This window comes from Squalius cephalus, assembly GCF_949319135.1.
Source record: "Squalius cephalus genome assembly, chromosome: 9".
Classification (NCBI taxonomy): Eukaryota; Metazoa; Chordata; class Actinopteri; order Cypriniformes; family Leuciscidae; genus Squalius; species Squalius cephalus.
The window spans coordinates 27,424,531-27,444,200 of NC_137130.1; the positions used below are offsets into that span (position 1 = coordinate 27,424,531).

Here is a 19,670-nt window from a genome sequence, read left to right on the forward strand (position 1 = left end):
TGAACATACTATTTAAGCTATGTATTTACATATGCAGATAACAACAAAAATAAATGTATACATTTGACACACGTAGAGTTTCAATAGCCTACAAGTGGGGACAAATACTCACTGCTGCAGCAGCCTGAATTGTATGATGCTAAATAGGGAGAAATTTAACTCTTTTTTAAAAAGGGCAAAATAAATGTGAACTAAATGAATTGCCATAATGAATTCCCAAAATGCCAGATGGAAATATCCCTTTATGTGGAAAAATACAGCAAAAAATAAAAATACAAAAAATAAGCTAATGCATACTGTGAACTTAGATGTAGGTTACCCCCATCGCTCCAAAACAAGCATGCATCCTCATTTGCGTCCACATACCAGAATCATAATTCATTCTTTGTATTCCTCAAATAACACAAGCATGTCGAGCAAGTTGACAGCTGTGAGCGCGCGCGCGGAGTATGCATGCATGCCTTCCAGCAGGTGGAGCAGACTCTGAGCCTCCACATAACACTAACAGCTTGAGAGCAGGCGACACATCTCTGCCACTGGCGTCATCGTCCTCATCTCCAAGCAACCCCTCCATCAGCACTGGCGTCACCGTACGACGAGCCCGCACAGTTGCTCGGCAACTTCTGCCTTGTGCGCTCGCGCCCAGCTCAGAGCTCTGACGCGAGTGTGACGTTAATGAGGCGGGTATCAGTTTGTTATGGCAAGAGGAGGAGGAGGAGGAGTCCCTCATCACACCATGAGCCTGTAGCGTTTGTCTCATGCCAGCAGAACTGCTCTAGACTAGAGCGGAGCCTCAGTGGCCGGAGCGGCACTTTGTACATAGTAGCGCGCTCCGTGAAAAGTGTATATCGTTGTACATAGGAACTATATTCAAGACAGAATAAGAACAACATATTTTCCCCTCAAAAATTGCACAAGGAATAAATTGTAAATGCAGACTTAACCATTTGTGCTGTGGAAGGAGTTGGATTTTATTCATGTGTTAAAGGTAAGCGTATTTTCGGTTTTGTTACTTTCACATGACGAGCATGTGTACAGTTAATGTCTAACAGATATAAACACTTTGTCGTTATATACCTAGTTGTTTAGTTGTTTTTATTTATTTGTTTCTAATTTGATATTTCTCACTGAATTTCAAGGACATTTATGGACGTTGTGCGCTGCTTTTACTTGTTAGCTTATTTGCGGTTAGTTTTAAGTTGATAGCAATTTGAATGCTATAATTTAAATGACTATTCCACTTAAATTAACTTGCTTTTAAGTGAGCTGAAGATATGTTATATAGCTATCAGTGCATCTTAAAAATAAAATGTTATTAGGAGATTTGATTTATTGATGTATGAAGCAGTCATAGACTGTTTTGTGAAGGCTGTGATTGCATGTGTAAGAATCGTTGCTATTAATGAATAATAATAATAATAATAATAATAATGACTGCAAATTTGAAAGTTCAGTATTATTATTGCACATTTATAACTTACTATTTATTGTTTATTGCAGATCAAATTAAGTTATCGCTGCGCTTATAGGCACACACAAACCGGCATCATGGTTATAATGACGGACAGCATTACGGGCTCTCGGTCAAGTTGTGCCCAGTCCAGGCCTCTGCAGGTCGGCTTCTATGAGATCATCAGAACCCTCGGCAAAGGAAACTTTGCTGTAGTGAAACTGGCCAGACACAAAGTAACGAAAACACAGGTAAGACTCCTGCATCATGCAATGCCTCAATATAGCCTAATGTTTTTTTTTAAAACTTTTTTATATATATATATATATATATATATATATATATATATATATATATATATTTTTTTTTTATTATTACAAATCGGTCAATAACAATATAGGTCTAATAAGAATAATAATACTGTACACTGTAAATGGTCAACAATTTGGACAACAAATATTTTATATTGCTTTAACTCATCAAAATAAGTAATTTTCAACTTTTTTTAGTAAGTTATACAAGATTCAACAATTTTTTAAGTCAGTTTAATGCAATTTAAGTTGAAATGATTTAAATGTCCAAGTTGATTGAACTTAAAAATGTAATAAATAAATAAATATTCTGCATAAACAAAGTGCATTTTATTGCATTTCCATGCAGGTTGCAATTAAAATAATTGATAAAACAAGACTGAACTCTGCCAACCTGGAGAAAATCTACAGGGAGGTTCAGATCATGAAGCTGCTCAATCACCCTCACATCATAAAGCTCTATCAGGTAAGTTATTGGATTTGTAAAGCTAATAATGATGTTATAATTACAAAGAAAAGCCTGATAAACTCCCTGGATTAATGTCTGAGGGAGTGTTGTGTGTTTTAGCTTGCTCAGTGACATTAAGAGAGTGAATGTCTAAGTCTAGGTCATACATATGGTGAGGTGTTCTTCCCTGGAAGTTCATCTGGATATCATGCAAAGTATAAATAGACTGAAGTTACTTTCTCGCTCGCATCCAGCTTCTGCATAGCAACTCTCCACTGCATTACACTGTTAATTATGTTTTGTCAGATCACCTAAACCTTGTTTTATTGAATTAAAAATATATATGACAGAAAAAAAAATGTGAAAATAGAATAGAAGCAGAAATAGATAGAACTGCAGGGTTTTGCTAAAACAATATAGTACCAATGGCCGGTTTTATTTTCATAAAAAAAAATTCTGATTCAAGGCTGTTTTAAGGTGATTTGTTGCCTTTTAGATCACATTGTTTTTTTTTAAATATTATTATATTGGACAAATCTGTGTCCAAAATGTGTGGCTTTGCCTGGAAATAAGAGACACAGAAAAGGAGAAAGTGTGTTGGACATAAGGATTCAGGATCTAAATCTCAGACTTAATTAACACGGGTGAAAGCCAAGTGCAATGTGTCTGCAGAGTCACGTGAAGCTAGCTGTTTGTAATGAGGAAAAATCTCTAAGAAGTATAATCTGATTTGATCCCTGGGCTTGTTTTGTCACCATAGTTTGGCTCACACACTCATGGCAAACAGTGGCAGGCTAGTACAGGGTGCTAAAGCGTCAGCGCATTCTTGCTCTCATAGCCTGTACCATTTTGTTCAGATTAGCATTTTGCGGATTATACTGGAGAACCGAGGTTGCGGGAACCTAAAATCCTTGGGAATAACGTCTCAGCTCACTGCTTTGGATCTGACCCCTCACATTTGTAAGAGGTGGAATTTTTGGGAACTGAGCAGCATCATTTGATATGAGCTTGATGTGCTTGTCCTTCAGCGTACTCTTACATATTAATTAAAACATACCTTAATGTCATCCAACATATGAGCTGATATCAGTAAGAATCCTTTACGAAAGCGGCCTGGATTTTCAGCTCATTTTGGTGTCGGATAACCTGGAATGTAACTCACCTTTCATAACTTAAACCCTGTTTATTTAAAGGAGAAAGCCTTTGAGATGAAAAATAGGGAACTTGTGACCCATGACCCTTCATGATAAACTGTTTCCGTTTTTTTGCTTCTTGCACAAACAGTCCTTTTATTGCCTTTAGCTTCTCGTTCACTTCAGACACACTCTCTTCACAACTAACAATAGTCTCCTTCACTCATCTCCCTCTGCATTAGTGACGGAGGGAGATGTCTCTGTGGGCCAAACAGGCCAGGGTTTCTAAGGAAGCTATGACATCATTGGCACCTCTGGGTTGATATTAAAGGCTGAAGTCTTTGGAAGCTTGGGTTATCTGGAGATAAAGACCCTTTTCCTGCTGTTGCACAGCCTGACTACGTGAGCCATTACACATCGTGTTACGCACTAACCTGAAGTATCGAGTGTCTGAGCTTGTGTATGGATGATTACACAATTTTCTCAGTGATAGAAAAAGAGGACATCACAGAACCTGTTGTGCAACTTTTTCTGGTATCGCAGCAGCGTTTAGTGTTTCTCCCTCAAGCGTTTCCCGTGAACATACGAGACATTTTTGTAAAGGGTGAGGACGTCATACACCCTCTCTTTTATAATGGTTTATGCTGTTAATGGTTGCTGCAGTTCCTTTTGTGTCACTGCATGCCTTTGTGCTCAAACCAGGTCTTATGTGTGAACATGTTTAACGGTTCATAAGAAATGGGTCGGTGAAGATAAAGTTTCAGTTGTCAATAGCTTCTTCAGTGGCAGTGATGGATCAGACTTGGACTATTTGTATGTGCTCAGGGCATTCAGTTAATGCTTTACTACTCTCTTATGCAATGGTGCATGTCATTACAAACTAACCTGTCCTGTATGAATGACAAGAACTATGAAAGACGTTGACAGAAAGAGGGACTTTGGTTTAAAAGAGAACATAAGAACTTTTTTTTTTTAAAAGCTAGCAAAATGTGTGGTAATAATAATACAAATGATGATTATCTAATTAATAATATTTATTTGAATGCAAGTGTAATAAACATTTTTTTTAATATAATTCTATGATGTTTTGTCTTTACAGGTCATGGAGACCAAAGACATGCTGTACATTGTGACAGAGTATGCAAGAAACGGAGAAATGTTTGGTAAGTGGAAACACTTTTGTAAATTAATGACTAAGTAATCTGCGAAAAGATTGAAGGGCGTCTATTGTTTTTGACGTCTGTGTCTCTCCCAAAACCTCTTGTCCAGTTGTTGTGGATAATGAGGTCTGACGGGGAAAGAATTATTTAGATCAACATTGCCGTCAGAGCAGTGAGTCAGTGAGTGAGCACAGAGCGAGACAGGTGTTGGATTTTCAAGCTTTATGTAACTGTAAAAGGGATAAGCTGCTGTACCTCTGCTTGTCCTCACCACCTAGGGATTTAGACACATATATAACATATCTGTCTCTTCACCTGTCAAATACTCAGCCTTTAAAAAATCTTCCCAGACAAACCGTAGGCTTGGTTATGTCTTTATATGGTGTTTTTAAGGCAATGTCTCCTCCCTTCCTAAGCCGTCCTCTTCTTTACAGACTATCTGACTTCCAATGGAAGGATGAGTGAAAACGATGCTCGTAAGAAGTTTTGGCAGATTCTGACAGCGGTGGACTACTGCCACCGACACCACATAGTCCACAGAGACCTCAAAACTGAAAACCTGCTGCTAGATGCCAACATGAACATCAAGCTGGCAGGTGAGCAGAAAAAAATAAAATCGTTTTAGGGTTCACATATTGATGTGCCCTGCTCATAAACCCATGCAGTGCCAGACTTTAAGTGTCTTAAAAAGAAAGTAATTACTGTATTCACAGGATCAGTAATACAATTTAATCAAACCAGTCTGCTTCTTTCAGACTTTCAGTTATTCATTATATACTTTTATTTCAGGAATTTACACTATTCTGAAGCAATTCAGTAATCAGTCTTTTTCATCAACAAAGAACTTACTTCTGTTCTGTTTTTTCCAGACTTTGGATTTGGAAACTTCTACAATGCCGGTGAGCCTCTCTCCACGTGGTGTGGAAGCCCTCCATATGCTGCCCCAGAAGTCTTTGAGGGGAAGGAGTATGAGGGGCCACAGTTAGACATTTGGGTATGTTCATCGTTCGTATTTTCACCTGATTTATCAAACAGCTGCTGAATATGAAATTAAAATGATATAATTATAAAAGTAAATTGTATACAGCGCTTGAAAATCAAAACTATATATAAAAACTACTATATAATATAATATGATATAGTATAGTATAGTATAATATAATATATAACACAGTTCTTTGTTGCCTTGCCAGCACTGGTATAAATGCTAATCTAGTTTAATACATGCTCCAAATGTTTGTCTTTCACAGAGTCTGGGTGTGGTTCTGTATGTGCTGGTTTGCGGGTCCCTGCCCTTTGATGGGGACAGTCTTCCTGCTCTGAGACAAAGAGTGACGGAGGGCCGATTTAGAATACCATTCTTCATGTCACAAGGTACAGATCTACACTCCATCTTTTCATGTACAATGCTGCAGCTTCATAAAAAAAAAACATTTTTGACCGAAACCTCCTTATCTCCTTGTCCAGACTGTGAAAATCTGATTCGTAAGATGCTAGTGGTTGACCCTGCCAAGCGGATCAGTGTGGCTCAGATCAAGCAGCACCGATGGATGCTTGCGGATGCCAGTGCACCCCACCAGACCCTTTCCCTGTCCCTTACTGACTATAACTCCAACCTGGGAGACTACAGTGAACCCGTCTTAGGCATCATGCAGACCCTCGGCATTGACAGACAGAGGACTGTGGAGGTGAGAAAATGGGCAGATACAATGGGATTGTAGAGACAGATTGTGTGTATGTTACAAACAGTATTGGCTCAGACATTTCCAGCAGGGAAGGGCTTGTTTACCACAGCAAGGGTTAATACATGTTGTTCGAAGGGCATTCATTGTCAAATTGTCACCTCAGAATAAAAGCAAAAACCTATCCAGCTTTCTGTGGCTTTAAATATGCTCTTCAGTTGGCACCAAAAGGATAAACACAGTAGCCTTTGTTTTGAAAGCTGCCATATGTTTCTTTTAGCTTTCACTAAAATCCCTTGAGAAGTTAATTATTGATACAGACTGCCTGTGTTTCATTACACCTGTTAATGTGACACTCAGTATAACCACTGTGTCTAAAACAGTTTTTCAATTGCTCTCCACAGTCTCTCCAGAACAGTAGCTACAACCATTTCTCAGCAATCTATTACCTGCTGCTAGAAAGAGTAAAGGAACACCGCAGCCAACAGCTGAGCCGCCAATGCGGGGCCTGGACTCAGAGGTCGAGGACAGCATCCGATTCCTCCGCCCCAGAGGTGAGTATCGAAGCGAGGCCAAGAACATCTCCTGTTTAAGATGAAATCTCCCTCTGCTAACTCAGCCTTTCCTCTGTCCATCTCACTTTCAAGGTGATCCTGGAGTCATCTGACAGCTTCAGAACTTCAGCCTTCCCCATCAGCGCCAAGGTGAACGCTCCTGTCCATTCAGAGATGGAATGTGAACAAGGAGGCCTGTTTCAGGTCAGTACTTCCCCTGAGCTTGAAGTAATTCCTCTTTAGATTGGGGTCGGCAACTCTGGCCCTCAAGGTCCACTGTCCTGCATGCTCCAACCCTGACCACACACTTAAGCAAGCTAATCAAAGTCTTCAGGATCACTGTGTTTGATTAGGGCTGAAGCTAAACTTTGCAGGACAGTGGACCTCGATGACTCACCTCTGCCTTAGACCCCTCTCTTCCTAGTTGCTCAGTAAATAGACTCCCTGTCCTGTTTCATATTGCAGATATGCAGTGCACCCCCAATCCCCCTCCTCCATTAGAGACAGGCAGTGGCTAATGTGAATGCCTCCCTCCCTTCCTCAGCGTGTGGTGTGCCCGGTGGAGGCCAGCCTGAACGGGCTCCTGTGGAACCGATCCATCTCCCCCAACAGCCTGCTGGAGACCACCATAAGTGAGGAGGTGCGACCTCATGACCTGGAGGAGGAAGAAGGGATGCTGCAGGTCCAGCCGCCCCATCTGCCCAGCACTACCTCCCGAAGGCATACACTTGCAGAAGTCTCCGCTCGATTCCACAAGTGCAATCCACCCTGTAAGTGCAATGTTAATAATATGGTGACTTTAAGGATTTAATGCACAGATCTGGTTGTTAATTACATCTGTTATCCTCTTTCAGGTATTGTTGTTAGCCCCTCAGACGGTGCTTCCTCTGACAGCTGTCTGAAGTCCTCCTCAAACCCCAACCCGGCTCTCTTCACCGCTGTTGAGGATCTTTCGTCACTGCTCACTTCCGGTACTGGCCCAGGGGCCTTAGCCCCTACTGGGACACCCCTCACTCTTTCCTCCAACCTACTCTTGCTGAACCAAGGCAGCATGCTTGCAGCCAGCTTCCAGGAGGGGCGTAGGGCTTCAGACACCTCCCTTACACAGGGTGAGTTTAACCGAAAAGGAAAAATATACTTTGATACACATGTGTCAAGAATCACATCATAGACCTCATGTTGAAAAATCTTAAATGGCTTAAAAAGTTTTCTAACTGGACGGTGACTATTTCTGTAGGACTAAAGGCATTTAGACAGCAGCTGAGGAAGAACACTCGTGCAAAAGGCCTGCTGGGGTTGAACAAGATCAAAGGTCTGGCGCGACAGGTGTGCCCTCCGACCTCATGGTCTAGAGGCAGCCGTGGGTCGCTCGGCCCAACCATGTGCCCTCCCTCAAGCCTCCAGAGCTCTAGTGGCCCCCGTGAACGCCGAAGCATGCTGGAGGAAGTACTGCACCAGCAGAGGTGAGAATAAATCTATACCTACGCCAGAATGCTGAAGATTGCTTCAACCCTGTTTGCAGAGGCACCCCAACACTACATATTTTCAAACTCTTTGTAATCAAATACACCTGAATCAACTTATCAGCTCATTAGTAGAGGCTCTAAGACCTGAAATGGATGGGTCAGTAAATAGACTCCCTGTCCTGATTTGACATCCAAATTGTGCACTGTTGGGGTGCCTCCAGCAACAGAGCTTGGAATCACTGGGGTACATTTCCTGAATATACCTAAACTCTGTTCTTATTTCATCATACAGAATGCTACAGATCCAGCACCAGCCTCAGCCCCAAGTTCAGTCTCAACAGCCCGTGCTCTTCCTCTCACAGTCCCAACCCTCATCTCCTCCCTCCAACAACCTCTTCGCCCCCGCTGCCCTCTTTTCCAACCCCCCGACTCAACCTATCCTTCCCCAGTGCCAGCAGACCTCCATCGCCTTTCAACACAACCTGTGGCAGCAACAGAAGCAGTCTCTTGACTCCTCTTCCTCGTCCCTGTCTCCCGTGACATCTGCTGCCCATCTTCTTGAAGCTCGTCTGCACATCAGCCAGGGGCCACATCTCCACCCTCAGTCCCAACAGCACTTGCAGATCCAGCCCACCATCCTGTCCCAGGGGCCTTTCTCCTTTCTGCCCCACCAGGGCAGTTGGAGCCTGAGCACCAGCACTGAGTATGAACCGGATAACCAGGTGATGGTTTGTGCCGGTCAAAAGCAGCAACTCAGCAGCTGTGTCATGGTTAAATAAAGAAGGCAAAAACTTTGAAGATCTTCAGAGTGATGCTTGCTCCCACCACTCTAAGACCAGAGTGGGCCGGTGGACAATGGTGTTGAGCATCAGAAAAGGCATCTCATTTTGATGATTCTTTCAATAGTTTTCTAATGCAAAGGAGAGACAATTTTACTCTCTCTTCAATTCCATGACCATGTCTATATGGGTTGGAATGACTAGAGACAATAAGAAGCAATAGCCAACCTCTTCATTGAGCCCATGATCCTTGTCAGGTGGTCCTGCCCACACAGCAATAAAGGACGGGGCTCTGAACAAGAAACTGAAGAGTGTGAGTTTTCATCCATTTGCGAGTGGGTCCACTCATATATAAACCTGGCCTCCGTAATCGTAAATGATTATGTCAGAGATGCTTGTTTATCCTCTATACAAGTATGAAAATAGGACAGTGATGTCTTCCTCACAGATTTTTCCAAGGATTTCCTTTCAGGTCGTGAGCATTTTTGTTGTTATTGTTGTTGTTGTGTTTCACATCTCCAGAGAAGACCAAAGTTGATTGCTTTTTGTTGAATTTTGACTCTTTGATTTCTTTCCTAGAAGTTCTTGAAACAAAATGCAGTATCTGAATTATCCTAAACTTCCAAAAACCAAGAAAAATACTGTCATTTCATCTGTGATGTGAAAAGGTGTGCAAAGTAGCCACACTATGCCTCCAATTTTGTGTGTGCAATGAAGAGGCGCCTTAGTATGAGGGGAGTTATAAGCTAGATATAAGCACAAGAGGTACTGCATAGTGTTCTTTTAGACCAGGTCTTTGAGCTTTCGCTATTTGTGACTATGACTTTAATGCTGATTCATGTTGTGTCACATCCGTACAAAGACACTAGACAATTATAATTACATAAATGTACACCTACCAATGATATTAGGAGACATTGTAAGGTCTAGCTGTTCAGTTTTGGTCCCTCAAGACTCCTCTTCCATCAGTTCACTACCTCCTCCATAACTGATCATTCACCTCAGAAGGCTGCATCTCAACACGCACTGTATGAGAATAAGTTAGGCCCATTACAATGTCTTTTTTTTAACCGTGAACAAAGAATATGAGAATAGTGCAATATTTCACATTGAAATGTAGAACCAGGAGAGGAAGCTGTTGAAGGAAAGCAAAAGGTACTTCATGCCTGATAATGTTTTTTTTTTTTTTTTTTTTAAAGAGCATGTTTTTTTGTTTTTTTTCTATTTTGAAATGATTGTATGAAGATCATTTTAACAATGTATTCTGCATGAGCATAGGAAATAAGAGCCTGTCCATTTTCTACAGCTTGTTCTCGTCGTGACAGAGATTGCCTTTGCATCCAGGCTAGCTTAGTAGAATGGGAGAACTAGAAAAATAACAGGAAAAGCCAAAGAGAGAGCGCAGCTAGGGAAGATCAAGAGAAACATACTTTTTCAACAGATGTCATGGTGATGAAAAGCTCTCCTTTTATTAAAGTGTTCAAATCTCCCAGTCTTACTGCTCAGATGTAAGAATTAGCTGCCTCCTATATAGCTAACAAATATTTGATAAGCAATTGTTTTAGAAAGCAAAGGTCCTCCATTTCTCAGAAAGGTCATGCATTTACATACTCAAATATTTTTTTTCTTGATTAAAATGCACACACACATAGATGAAGACGTCTTGTAGCGATATAGTTGCATTTTATAATTTTTTTCTATTTTTAGCTTACAATCTAGGTGCTAGAAGTAGATTTCAGAAGTGTGTTGGGTTTGTGTGCTATTTATATGACATAATAGTGTGTTACCATTGTTGAAGCTCCACCATTTGCTTGAAGCACTGTTTTCATAGCCCTAAATGATCCTGTTGCATGTCTGTCTTTTGTGAATTCGACATATTTGTGCAATGGTTTCTAGTAGTTTAGAAGAAAGAAAGAAAAAACTGTGCTTTGTTGTTTTCAAATTGGGTCATAAAACAACAGTGTTTGAAACCAGTGCAGGAAAAGATGAGTTGAAGGTAAAGCTATTGAAGATAATGTAAGAAGCAGTGTTAACACCCCTTCCCTTTTTCACTAACCACCAAAACTTGTGCCTTTGTCTGAACAAATCCAGTGGTGTCGCGGAAAAATTTAAGCTTGATTTTAGGATACAAGGAAGATGCAAATGTGTGTAGTTTAAACTCCTTTTGTTAGTTTAAACACCCCATTGTATACTTTAATTTCATTTGCTGTTTGACAGTAATGCACTTTATGATGACAGTTGCTTTTGAAAATAGTGTTTGTTTCCACTTCAGATATGAGTCTGTAGTTACTTTTGAAACACTGTTTTGATGCCGAACTGTAAAGATTCTAATCTGTGACTTTTTTATTTGGTTTAATTTCCTGAATGTGCTTGCTTGCTGTATGTGTGATTGTACATGGCTGTGTGAAAGTTTATGAGAGATAGTTTTATTTATGTGGCTATTTATTTGAATAAAAATTCACCTCTTGAAATGAATTAATTTATTTATGTGTGTTTGTGGTTTTCCCCACATTTTTCTGGGTCTCCAGTTGCTTATATCGAATTTCATATTACTATTAAATCATTAGATTCTCATGAATATTTAAAGACACTATTTTTGACAAATTTACAAAATGCTATACACATATTAAAATGATTAAAAAAATCATTGTAAAAAAAAAAATTGTAATCTGTATTTTTGTCTATCGTTTTTGAGTACATAAAATTTAAAATAACAATAAAATAATACACATGTTCAAAATAAAGCTTGTTTTCAGAGAATATATCTTTGTTTTGTTAAAACAGTTTTCTAAAAATTTCTAAGATTTTTATTTTACTATTGGCTTTTGTTGTTGATCTAACATAACATGGAAGCTTACACTTAAAACTACTATCTTGTGGTGTAAGAAAAAAGAATTATGAAAAAAAAACCCATATATATATATATATAATATATATATATATATACAGTATAGTATTTATCTTGTTTTAAGGGACATTTTTTACTCAAGACAAAATACAGATTTATTTGTTGTTTTTTTTTACTGAATAATGTAATGTGACGGTTTCTGTGGAGAGGATCACAGGTACAGTGGAGTATAAAGCACACGTAAACACATTCCAGTGCATGTGCGCTCATCATGCACTCCAGCTGTAAGCTAGCGGGTGGCTATGTGCCCAGAGAGCTCGGATTGATCTGTGCTGGGAATTCCACGCTCATACGTTCAGCCCCAAAGCCAGCGGTCCATGCCAATCATTCTGACTGGATGCCCTGCTCCAAACTATAAGCTCAAACGCCTGCTCACAGCGTGTCAGAACTCCTGTCACATAGACTCTGATTGATGACTCTGCCGTAAATACCTTTGTGTGTATATCCAGATCACTCTGCACTCATAGCTAGACTGCTGATCTCATGATGTGGTCCTGCAGAAAAACACCAATTACCAGGAAGAGGTTGTTCTCTGTTCATGCTTCAACATTTCATAAACATCAAAAGTGTTTTAAATGTACACAACAAAAACCTGGCCGGAACTATAATAACACTAAATCATATGAGATTGTCATGAAACGCTATGAAAAGACGTGAAAATTAGAATCTACATCAGCACTGAACAAAATGTAGATATTAAGCATATTTCCCCAAAACAAAATTGTTTTCTTGAAAGACATTTATCATATAGTATATTAGGTTATCAGGACTATCTAAACACACATGATTATTCGACTACAAATTGAATATGTAGGCAATTTTTTGTCTAGATTTTGTGTACAAATATCAATATGACAATAAAAATAATACATTAAATAAAACTAGATAAAGTTTGAAGACAAAGTTTGATGGTGACTTGACAAACCCAGGTCTGAAAGTTTAAAATAACATTGAAAAACCTGAAGTTTGAAGGTTTTACTAAAAATTTTACTAGCTTGTTTAAGCATGTTGCTAGCATGTTTTAGCACGTAACTAACATGTTTTAACAAATTGTTCACATGTTTTAGCATGTTGCTTGCATGATTTAAAGCTACAATATGTAATTTTTTCGTGCTAGGGGTCGCTAACCTCTTGCGATAATAAAGGCGTATATTGATGACGCATAAGCATTAAGTGGAATTATGGATCTTGTCAAGCTGATGGATCTAATAATGTTTATGGATGAGGGAATACATTGATATTTTTAACATGACTGTGGTATGAAGCCGGGCGCGATTGCTAATGAGAGACAGATATCAGTGCCACACACGAGTCCCGCGGATATAAAGGAATAAGGACAATTAATTCAACCGAACTATCCGTAAGTGCTTCATTACTACTCACACAGGTCAGTTTATTAGAAGAATTAAACTTGTGAGGTAACGCAGCGCTGTTTCACTTGGTCTAACAGTTAGGCATACACTATCACACTAAACTGCATTTGAGTGTGTTGAATGTTATTCTGTGTGTTCGTTTGTTGGCTGTATGAGACTAGAAGTACTGTAAGCTAGATCAACATTAGAATAACATACAGATCATATTCTAACATTTCATCATGTCGAACTATATAACATTGATCAGTTTTATGTACATTTGCTCACCTGTCTAATAAAGTACATGCAACAGTCTTGACAGAGACGCCACTCACGTATCCTCGTTTAATCTGTCGCCATGGTTACTATGGCAGTACGAGCGGAAACCGAGGGTAACGCGGATATGACGCCATTGACTGGCGACTCCCTCACACCTGCTCACACGTCCCGGTTCCTTGGTTAAAATCGCAATTTTCTAACGATTTACAAATAGTTGGAACATTTGGGATATTGTAAGTAATCAACTAAACAAAATATATAACACTGGCCTAGTGGTTTTTAAATATTTTACTGCAAAAATCTTACATAGTTCACCTTTAACACATTGGATGTTTTTAGCATGTTGCTAGTATGTTTTGCTAGCATGACTAGCACATTGCTAACATGATTTAGCATGTTGCTAGCATGTTTTAACTAATTAATTATTAACTTATGTTGAAAAATTTTTAGACCAAATCGAGTTCAAAATAGTTTTGCCTGTCAAAAGTAAATACTCATTCTTTATTATTTCTATTGTCTGCACTTTAAAAGGATAAAGTCATCAACACTATGAAATAAACCAAAATGGAAGTATGGGAATTTTAGTGGCCAAAAAATATTGAACTATTCAAACTTATCTACAATTTCAAGCATTTAAGCCTAATGAACTGGGTTTTGAAGACACGATAAATTTATAAATTTTGTCAAGCCTCTTTAAAGTGGTATTCATTAGAGAATTGTTCAAGTAGGCTTAGTATTCGATAACTATTAGTATTTGTGAGGCCGTGTAATATTTTGTTTCTCTTGAGAGGTAAAGAAAAAGGCTTTTTTTATTATAACATATTTGAACAGCTTTTTATATTTTTCACACAGACCAATATAATAATCAATCCAAGTGAGGAGGAATGCATTTATTACTGAACACTTGACATCTCTTGGGATGTTGAATAGCATATGATGAGTATCAAGTTAAAGTTAGCTGTCTTTAATGAGGCAAGCATGGATGTAATGACATTACATGGATTATAGAGTGTAATAGTCATGTGTATGGTAGGTAAGTCAGAGGTATTTTGGTACGGCACTGCTCTATCTTTCCCTTCTGGGACACGCTGTGGCCAGGATTGTAAGCTGAGATAAGTATGAGCGAGAGATGAGTTGATTCTGTCAAAGGTCAGACTAGAAGCTAGCCGTCCTTGACAGGAAGTTCAGAGAAACCACTTCAAAGTCATTTAAAAATGCTTTTAGTCTGTTCTCAGTTGTCCAGGTAAGTAAGAGTAAACAGAAATGGGAAAATCTATATCAGGGATGGGCAACGTCGGTCCTGGAGTGCTGCTGTCCTGCAGAGTTTAGCTCCAACCTTGAAAAAATTAAATAAAAACTCACTTGCCTGTAGCCTTAGCAAAGTACCCTGAAGGCAAGCCTGCAAGGTTTGCAAAAAAAAACCAAAAAACAAAGAAAGAAAGGAAAAATGTAATGCCTGCTAACGCTAAGGTATGCAGGGAAGGAGACCAGAGGAATTTTTTTTAATGGATGTCAATAGAGGAGAGCTGAATAAACTGCTTTTGTGGGAAAACATCTTATCATTTGATGAATCAACAGCCCATCGGCTAATCTTTTAAATATTTGCTCTTAAACATTCGTCGTTTTGGATTGGTCTAGTTTGCACCGATAAAATGCTATTTATAAGAGAAGTCACAGAAAATGGCATGACAGGATTCAGTTCACGGCACTTGTCATTCATTTCTATGGTATCTGCAAACATTGACTGTCAATTCAATGACTTCAAGGCTGTAATGTAATCAAGGCACCTGTGATCCAAGTTAACCGTTAAACTTTTTTCCAATGGTAGAGCCACGGACCCATTATCTCCCAATAATAAGACCATCCCTGCTTCCCAATGTCCATATCCTAAATAGTATGATTACATTAGGCCTAAGTGTGTCCCAAAGCATAGTATGTTGAAAAGAGTATCTCAAAAGTCCCCGGATGGTTTACTATTTACGGTAGATTTCCGAAGTGTGGATCCGTGCACATATTGCCCACAACCCATTGCGCTTTGGACTAGAAACATGAGTAAAAGGTGTTAAAAAACTACAAAACATGGCAGATTTGCGCGACCGGTGGTAGAGGTTAGATAAAGGTTTGAGTGACTAATAATCAAAGTTTAACCTGATAAAAAATATTTTTTTAGTGTTATCCGTGTTATATTTCATCTCCAATAACATTGTGGACTTTTATAAAGAACCGTTTGGCTTTTAAATGCATCGTTATGCATTAATATGAGGAGAGTTTTCCACATGAAAGACCTGTGACTGCAAATCAACGTGCTACCGCATTTCTCTCCAATACGTTAGGGAATTAAATGAAATTTAAAAAAAATGTGGAGGATTTTTATTGTGACAAGATGATTGACAGGCCAGTTTACGGTGACAGTATGCGTTTCAGGATGTGACTGAGAACAATCGTTGAAGACGCTATTTTATGACGTGATAGCATGTCCCAAAGCATGTCTACTCTTTTATACACACTCAATAGTGTGTACGTTTTCTTCATAAAAAAGAGTACATACTTTCAGGACGTAGTATAAGTAGGCGAATTGGGACGCAGCACATCTCTGACCTAAGTAATCCTGATGACATTAGCTTGTTCAGGTTTGTTTGATTAGGGTTGGAGCTAAACTCTGCAGGACCAACGTTGCCCATCCCTGGTCATGTTTAAAGACCTTTAATCACAGTATGACTAACAAAAAAAATAACTATATTATTGCTCTTCTCTTTATGTTAACTTGGATTTATAAGTCCAACTTTGTATACCTGGAATACAATCATGTAAAGCGATATATACTATATAGCAATGTTATAAGCATTAACAAAGCACTATACAAATACATTTGACTTGACTTGATTTGACCTTTGCTTTGCACCTCCAATGAGAAACATGTAAGAGATCATGTACAATCAGCATCATCACAAAATGAGCTCTGACAGCTGTCAATCCATGTGTACCAGATATGGGCCGGATCTGGGCCGACACTGTGTTGCTGTTTGGGAGGGTGATCAAGAACTTAGTTTATAGTTTATAGCTTATTGTGAGATAATGACTGGCTGACAATCTCCCATGGCTATAGCAAATAAATATGGACATGAAATACTGAGTTATCTTAGTGAGTTGCTATCTTACTGTTACTTATATAGCCTAAGTAGGAAGAGTGGAGTGCAAGAGAAACAAAACTAGGAAAATGGATTTGGACAACAGTCAAACTAAAGCCCATACTAGCGGGAATATTATTAATAACATGCATAATGAAAATATTTGAGCACAGAAAGCAACGACTGACCAATCAGAATCAAGTATTTCAGAGAGGCATGTTATAGATGTTCTGTAAAACCTCTATAAAAGTAATTTAGAAGGTTGAAACTTCAGTATGTTCATCTCAAAACCAGTAAGCAGTGACCATGTACTGTGGCAGATTAAAAGTTTAAATATTTATCTGGCAAACTTGATACATTTAAGGGCCGACTCACACAGAACACATTTTTGCTTTTAAAAACTTGATATTCAGGGCAGTGGAATGGGGAAAAAAGCAGGTTCTCATGCACCACGTTTTTATAATCTTGATGTGTCATGCGCAAGAAGCTGCAAAAGACGCGAGGTGCAATGGGTAATTCTGACACTTTTGGCTTGCCATAATATGATGGAAAAGATTCAGACAGGTCCAGATGACCAAATTATCAGAACATTTAGTGTATTAGTGTATTTGTTCAACACTTCATAATCCCCTTGTCATAAGCTGCACAGTACAGCCTATGCTGTCGGCATGAGTCACATCAACAGCAAACAACAAGTCTAACCTTACTAAACAGTTCTTTGGTGCACCGTTCTAAATTTTCTGAGCATTTTGATGTGATGGATATGTCTAGTTTCACAAGATTTGTATGACTTTTTTTTTTTTAAAGCAGAGCACAAAAATCACTTTGACCAGAGTTGAGAAACAGTGAGGGGTTTAACCTTTATGATAATGGAGTCATTAAGAGACCATTCCCATTCACTCTGTTGCATAACTCTTTCTTACAGTCCACCGTAACACTCCTGGAGATTATTAAAGGAGAATGTGTGGTTCACAGGTTGAGAAAAGTTTTGCGTCACTAATCAGAAACAGCTGTTGGATGAAACTGGGTTGGATGTAATAAAGTCTTTCAGAAAGTGGAACCACCTTTCTGAGAAAGCATTCTTTTTTTGCATTGTCATTGTCAAAGGAATTTATATGTTTGCATTCCAAATATCTAAATTTACCTAAATTTAAGAGTTTCAATATAAACAAACTAATAAACTTGTGATGCAAATTTTAATGCATAAATGCATCACGTACGATTTCTGTATAAAACAGCATTGCATAGTTTATCAACTATTTGCATATATTTGATTTTATTGAAATCATAAAATCTTATTTTCAAAATGCATTTATTTCCCAGAGAAACTTTGACCTTTGAGAGAGAACGCTAAAGCATTGAGATATACTTTTTCCACCATCATGTCCCGGCTTTAAGGGCTTAGTTTTAATCTGTTTATTGTGAAAACAATTAAATGTACTCAGTTAAAAAGTATGTTAAATATAGCTGTGGAACAAGCAATATTGTTTTAGCAAAAATTTATGAGATTCAAACTAATTAGATGTATTGATGATACATATATAAACCTGTTTTTTCCCCTTTGTTATACACACGTTTTCATGATATGAAATGTGCAATATTTGCACATATAAAAAAAGTACCTGTCACACTCCAGGAACACTTAAAATAAACCAGTGAAGGTAAAAAGGTTATTAAAATGGTTGAAAATAAACAAATGGTTTATCGTTTGCCTATGATACACATTTTCTCTTATACATTCATAATATTTAACCAAAAATATATTGATATTGATAGCAAAATAGTCCATGTTATGTCAACTACTCATGTACATTATACAAAACAGTATGGTAAACAGAACGAAAAACAAGCTGTTAGAATTAGACCAATTAAAACTGTGCTGTGCAATGAACTCCTCTATGTTGTGCCATTGATCTGCATTATGTCCCTTCTCTGTAATGTTGGTAAATGACCCAGACTTTGATCTCAGGGCAGATAGACAGAGAGAGAGAAAGAGAGAGAGCCAGCTAAATCAGCACACAGCTGCTTAGTGAACTCAGCATGAAAGGCCTGTAATGGAATGCTCAGTCAGACGCCAATGCCTCCTGTACAATATTAACTGGGGCTCAATGTGCGTCATTCAGCAAACAGCTGACCCTGAGAGCACTGAAGCAAGTGAGAACCTCTCACCCTCTCCCTCTCTCATTACTTGCATTTTGAAATGAAAACTGCTCAAACTGAAATACGCAACAGTGTTTAATAATAATAATAATAATATCTAGTACTGCTCCTGTTGATAATACTATTGACGATGATCATGATGATGATGATGATGATGTAGTAAAGGATACTGAATTGTTCTCAAATGTCCTTAAACCTACACTACGTCATTTTTTTTTGGTTAAATCTTTATTTTGATAGTCTACTTTAGACATTCTATTAACTATAAGTAAGTTTGCAACATGTTAACTAGCAGTCATTAGAGTATCAGTAGACTGTCTGCTTAAAATCATGATGATCCGCCAACAGACATTCTACTGACTAGAAGTTCTTTCACAAGTACATGTCAACTTATTCTACTAACCCTAACCTAACAGTCTACTAATACTCTATTGAGAGTTTGTTCATGTAGTTGCAAACGTATAGTTAGTAGAATGTCTAAAGTGGACTGAACAGTTCAGAGTAACGTTCCAGCACCTCAGGGTCTCTGTCAAGGCCTCTTTTCATTGCCGCAGTTTGCATAGATTATTTTTTTTTAAATAACAAAATGTTATTAATGGGAGAGTGCAAAGAAAAATCCATCCAATGTCTTTACCCAAAGACATGTTGATAAATAATAATTATTCAGATTTTAGAGCTGTCGGGATGGATTTCACAGAAATGGAGTGCATTCGTCATTTTGCGTGTGCATGTCACATTATCCGTATTTCACATTATCTGTATTTCATAATGAATGAGAAAAAAATAACATCACATTATTTATTTGACCATTCTCTCTGACAAAATGTCCTGCATCTGTACAACGGAGCCTCAAACCACAT

At 38.4% G+C, this 19,670-nt stretch overlaps 1 protein-coding gene across 1 annotated transcript; it reads left to right on the forward strand.

Moving 5' to 3' along the window:
* Positions 1-728: 728 nt before the first annotated feature.
* Positions 729-11,466, forward strand: sik1 (salt-inducible kinase 1). Its single transcript, XM_079882491.1, has 14 exons — positions 729-988; positions 1,501-1,701; positions 2,111-2,227; positions 4,442-4,505; positions 4,937-5,098; positions 5,372-5,496; positions 5,753-5,876; positions 5,970-6,190; positions 6,589-6,738; positions 6,832-6,942; positions 7,283-7,508; positions 7,593-7,847; positions 7,976-8,201; positions 8,497-11,466. Exons 2-14 carry the CDS (start codon positions 1,549-1,551, stop codon positions 8,981-8,983), a joined length of 2,421 nt encoding a protein of 806 aa, XP_079738617.1. The 5' UTR covers positions 729-988; positions 1,501-1,548; the 3' UTR covers positions 8,984-11,466.
* The last annotated feature ends 8,204 nt before the right edge of the window (positions 11,467-19,670 follow it).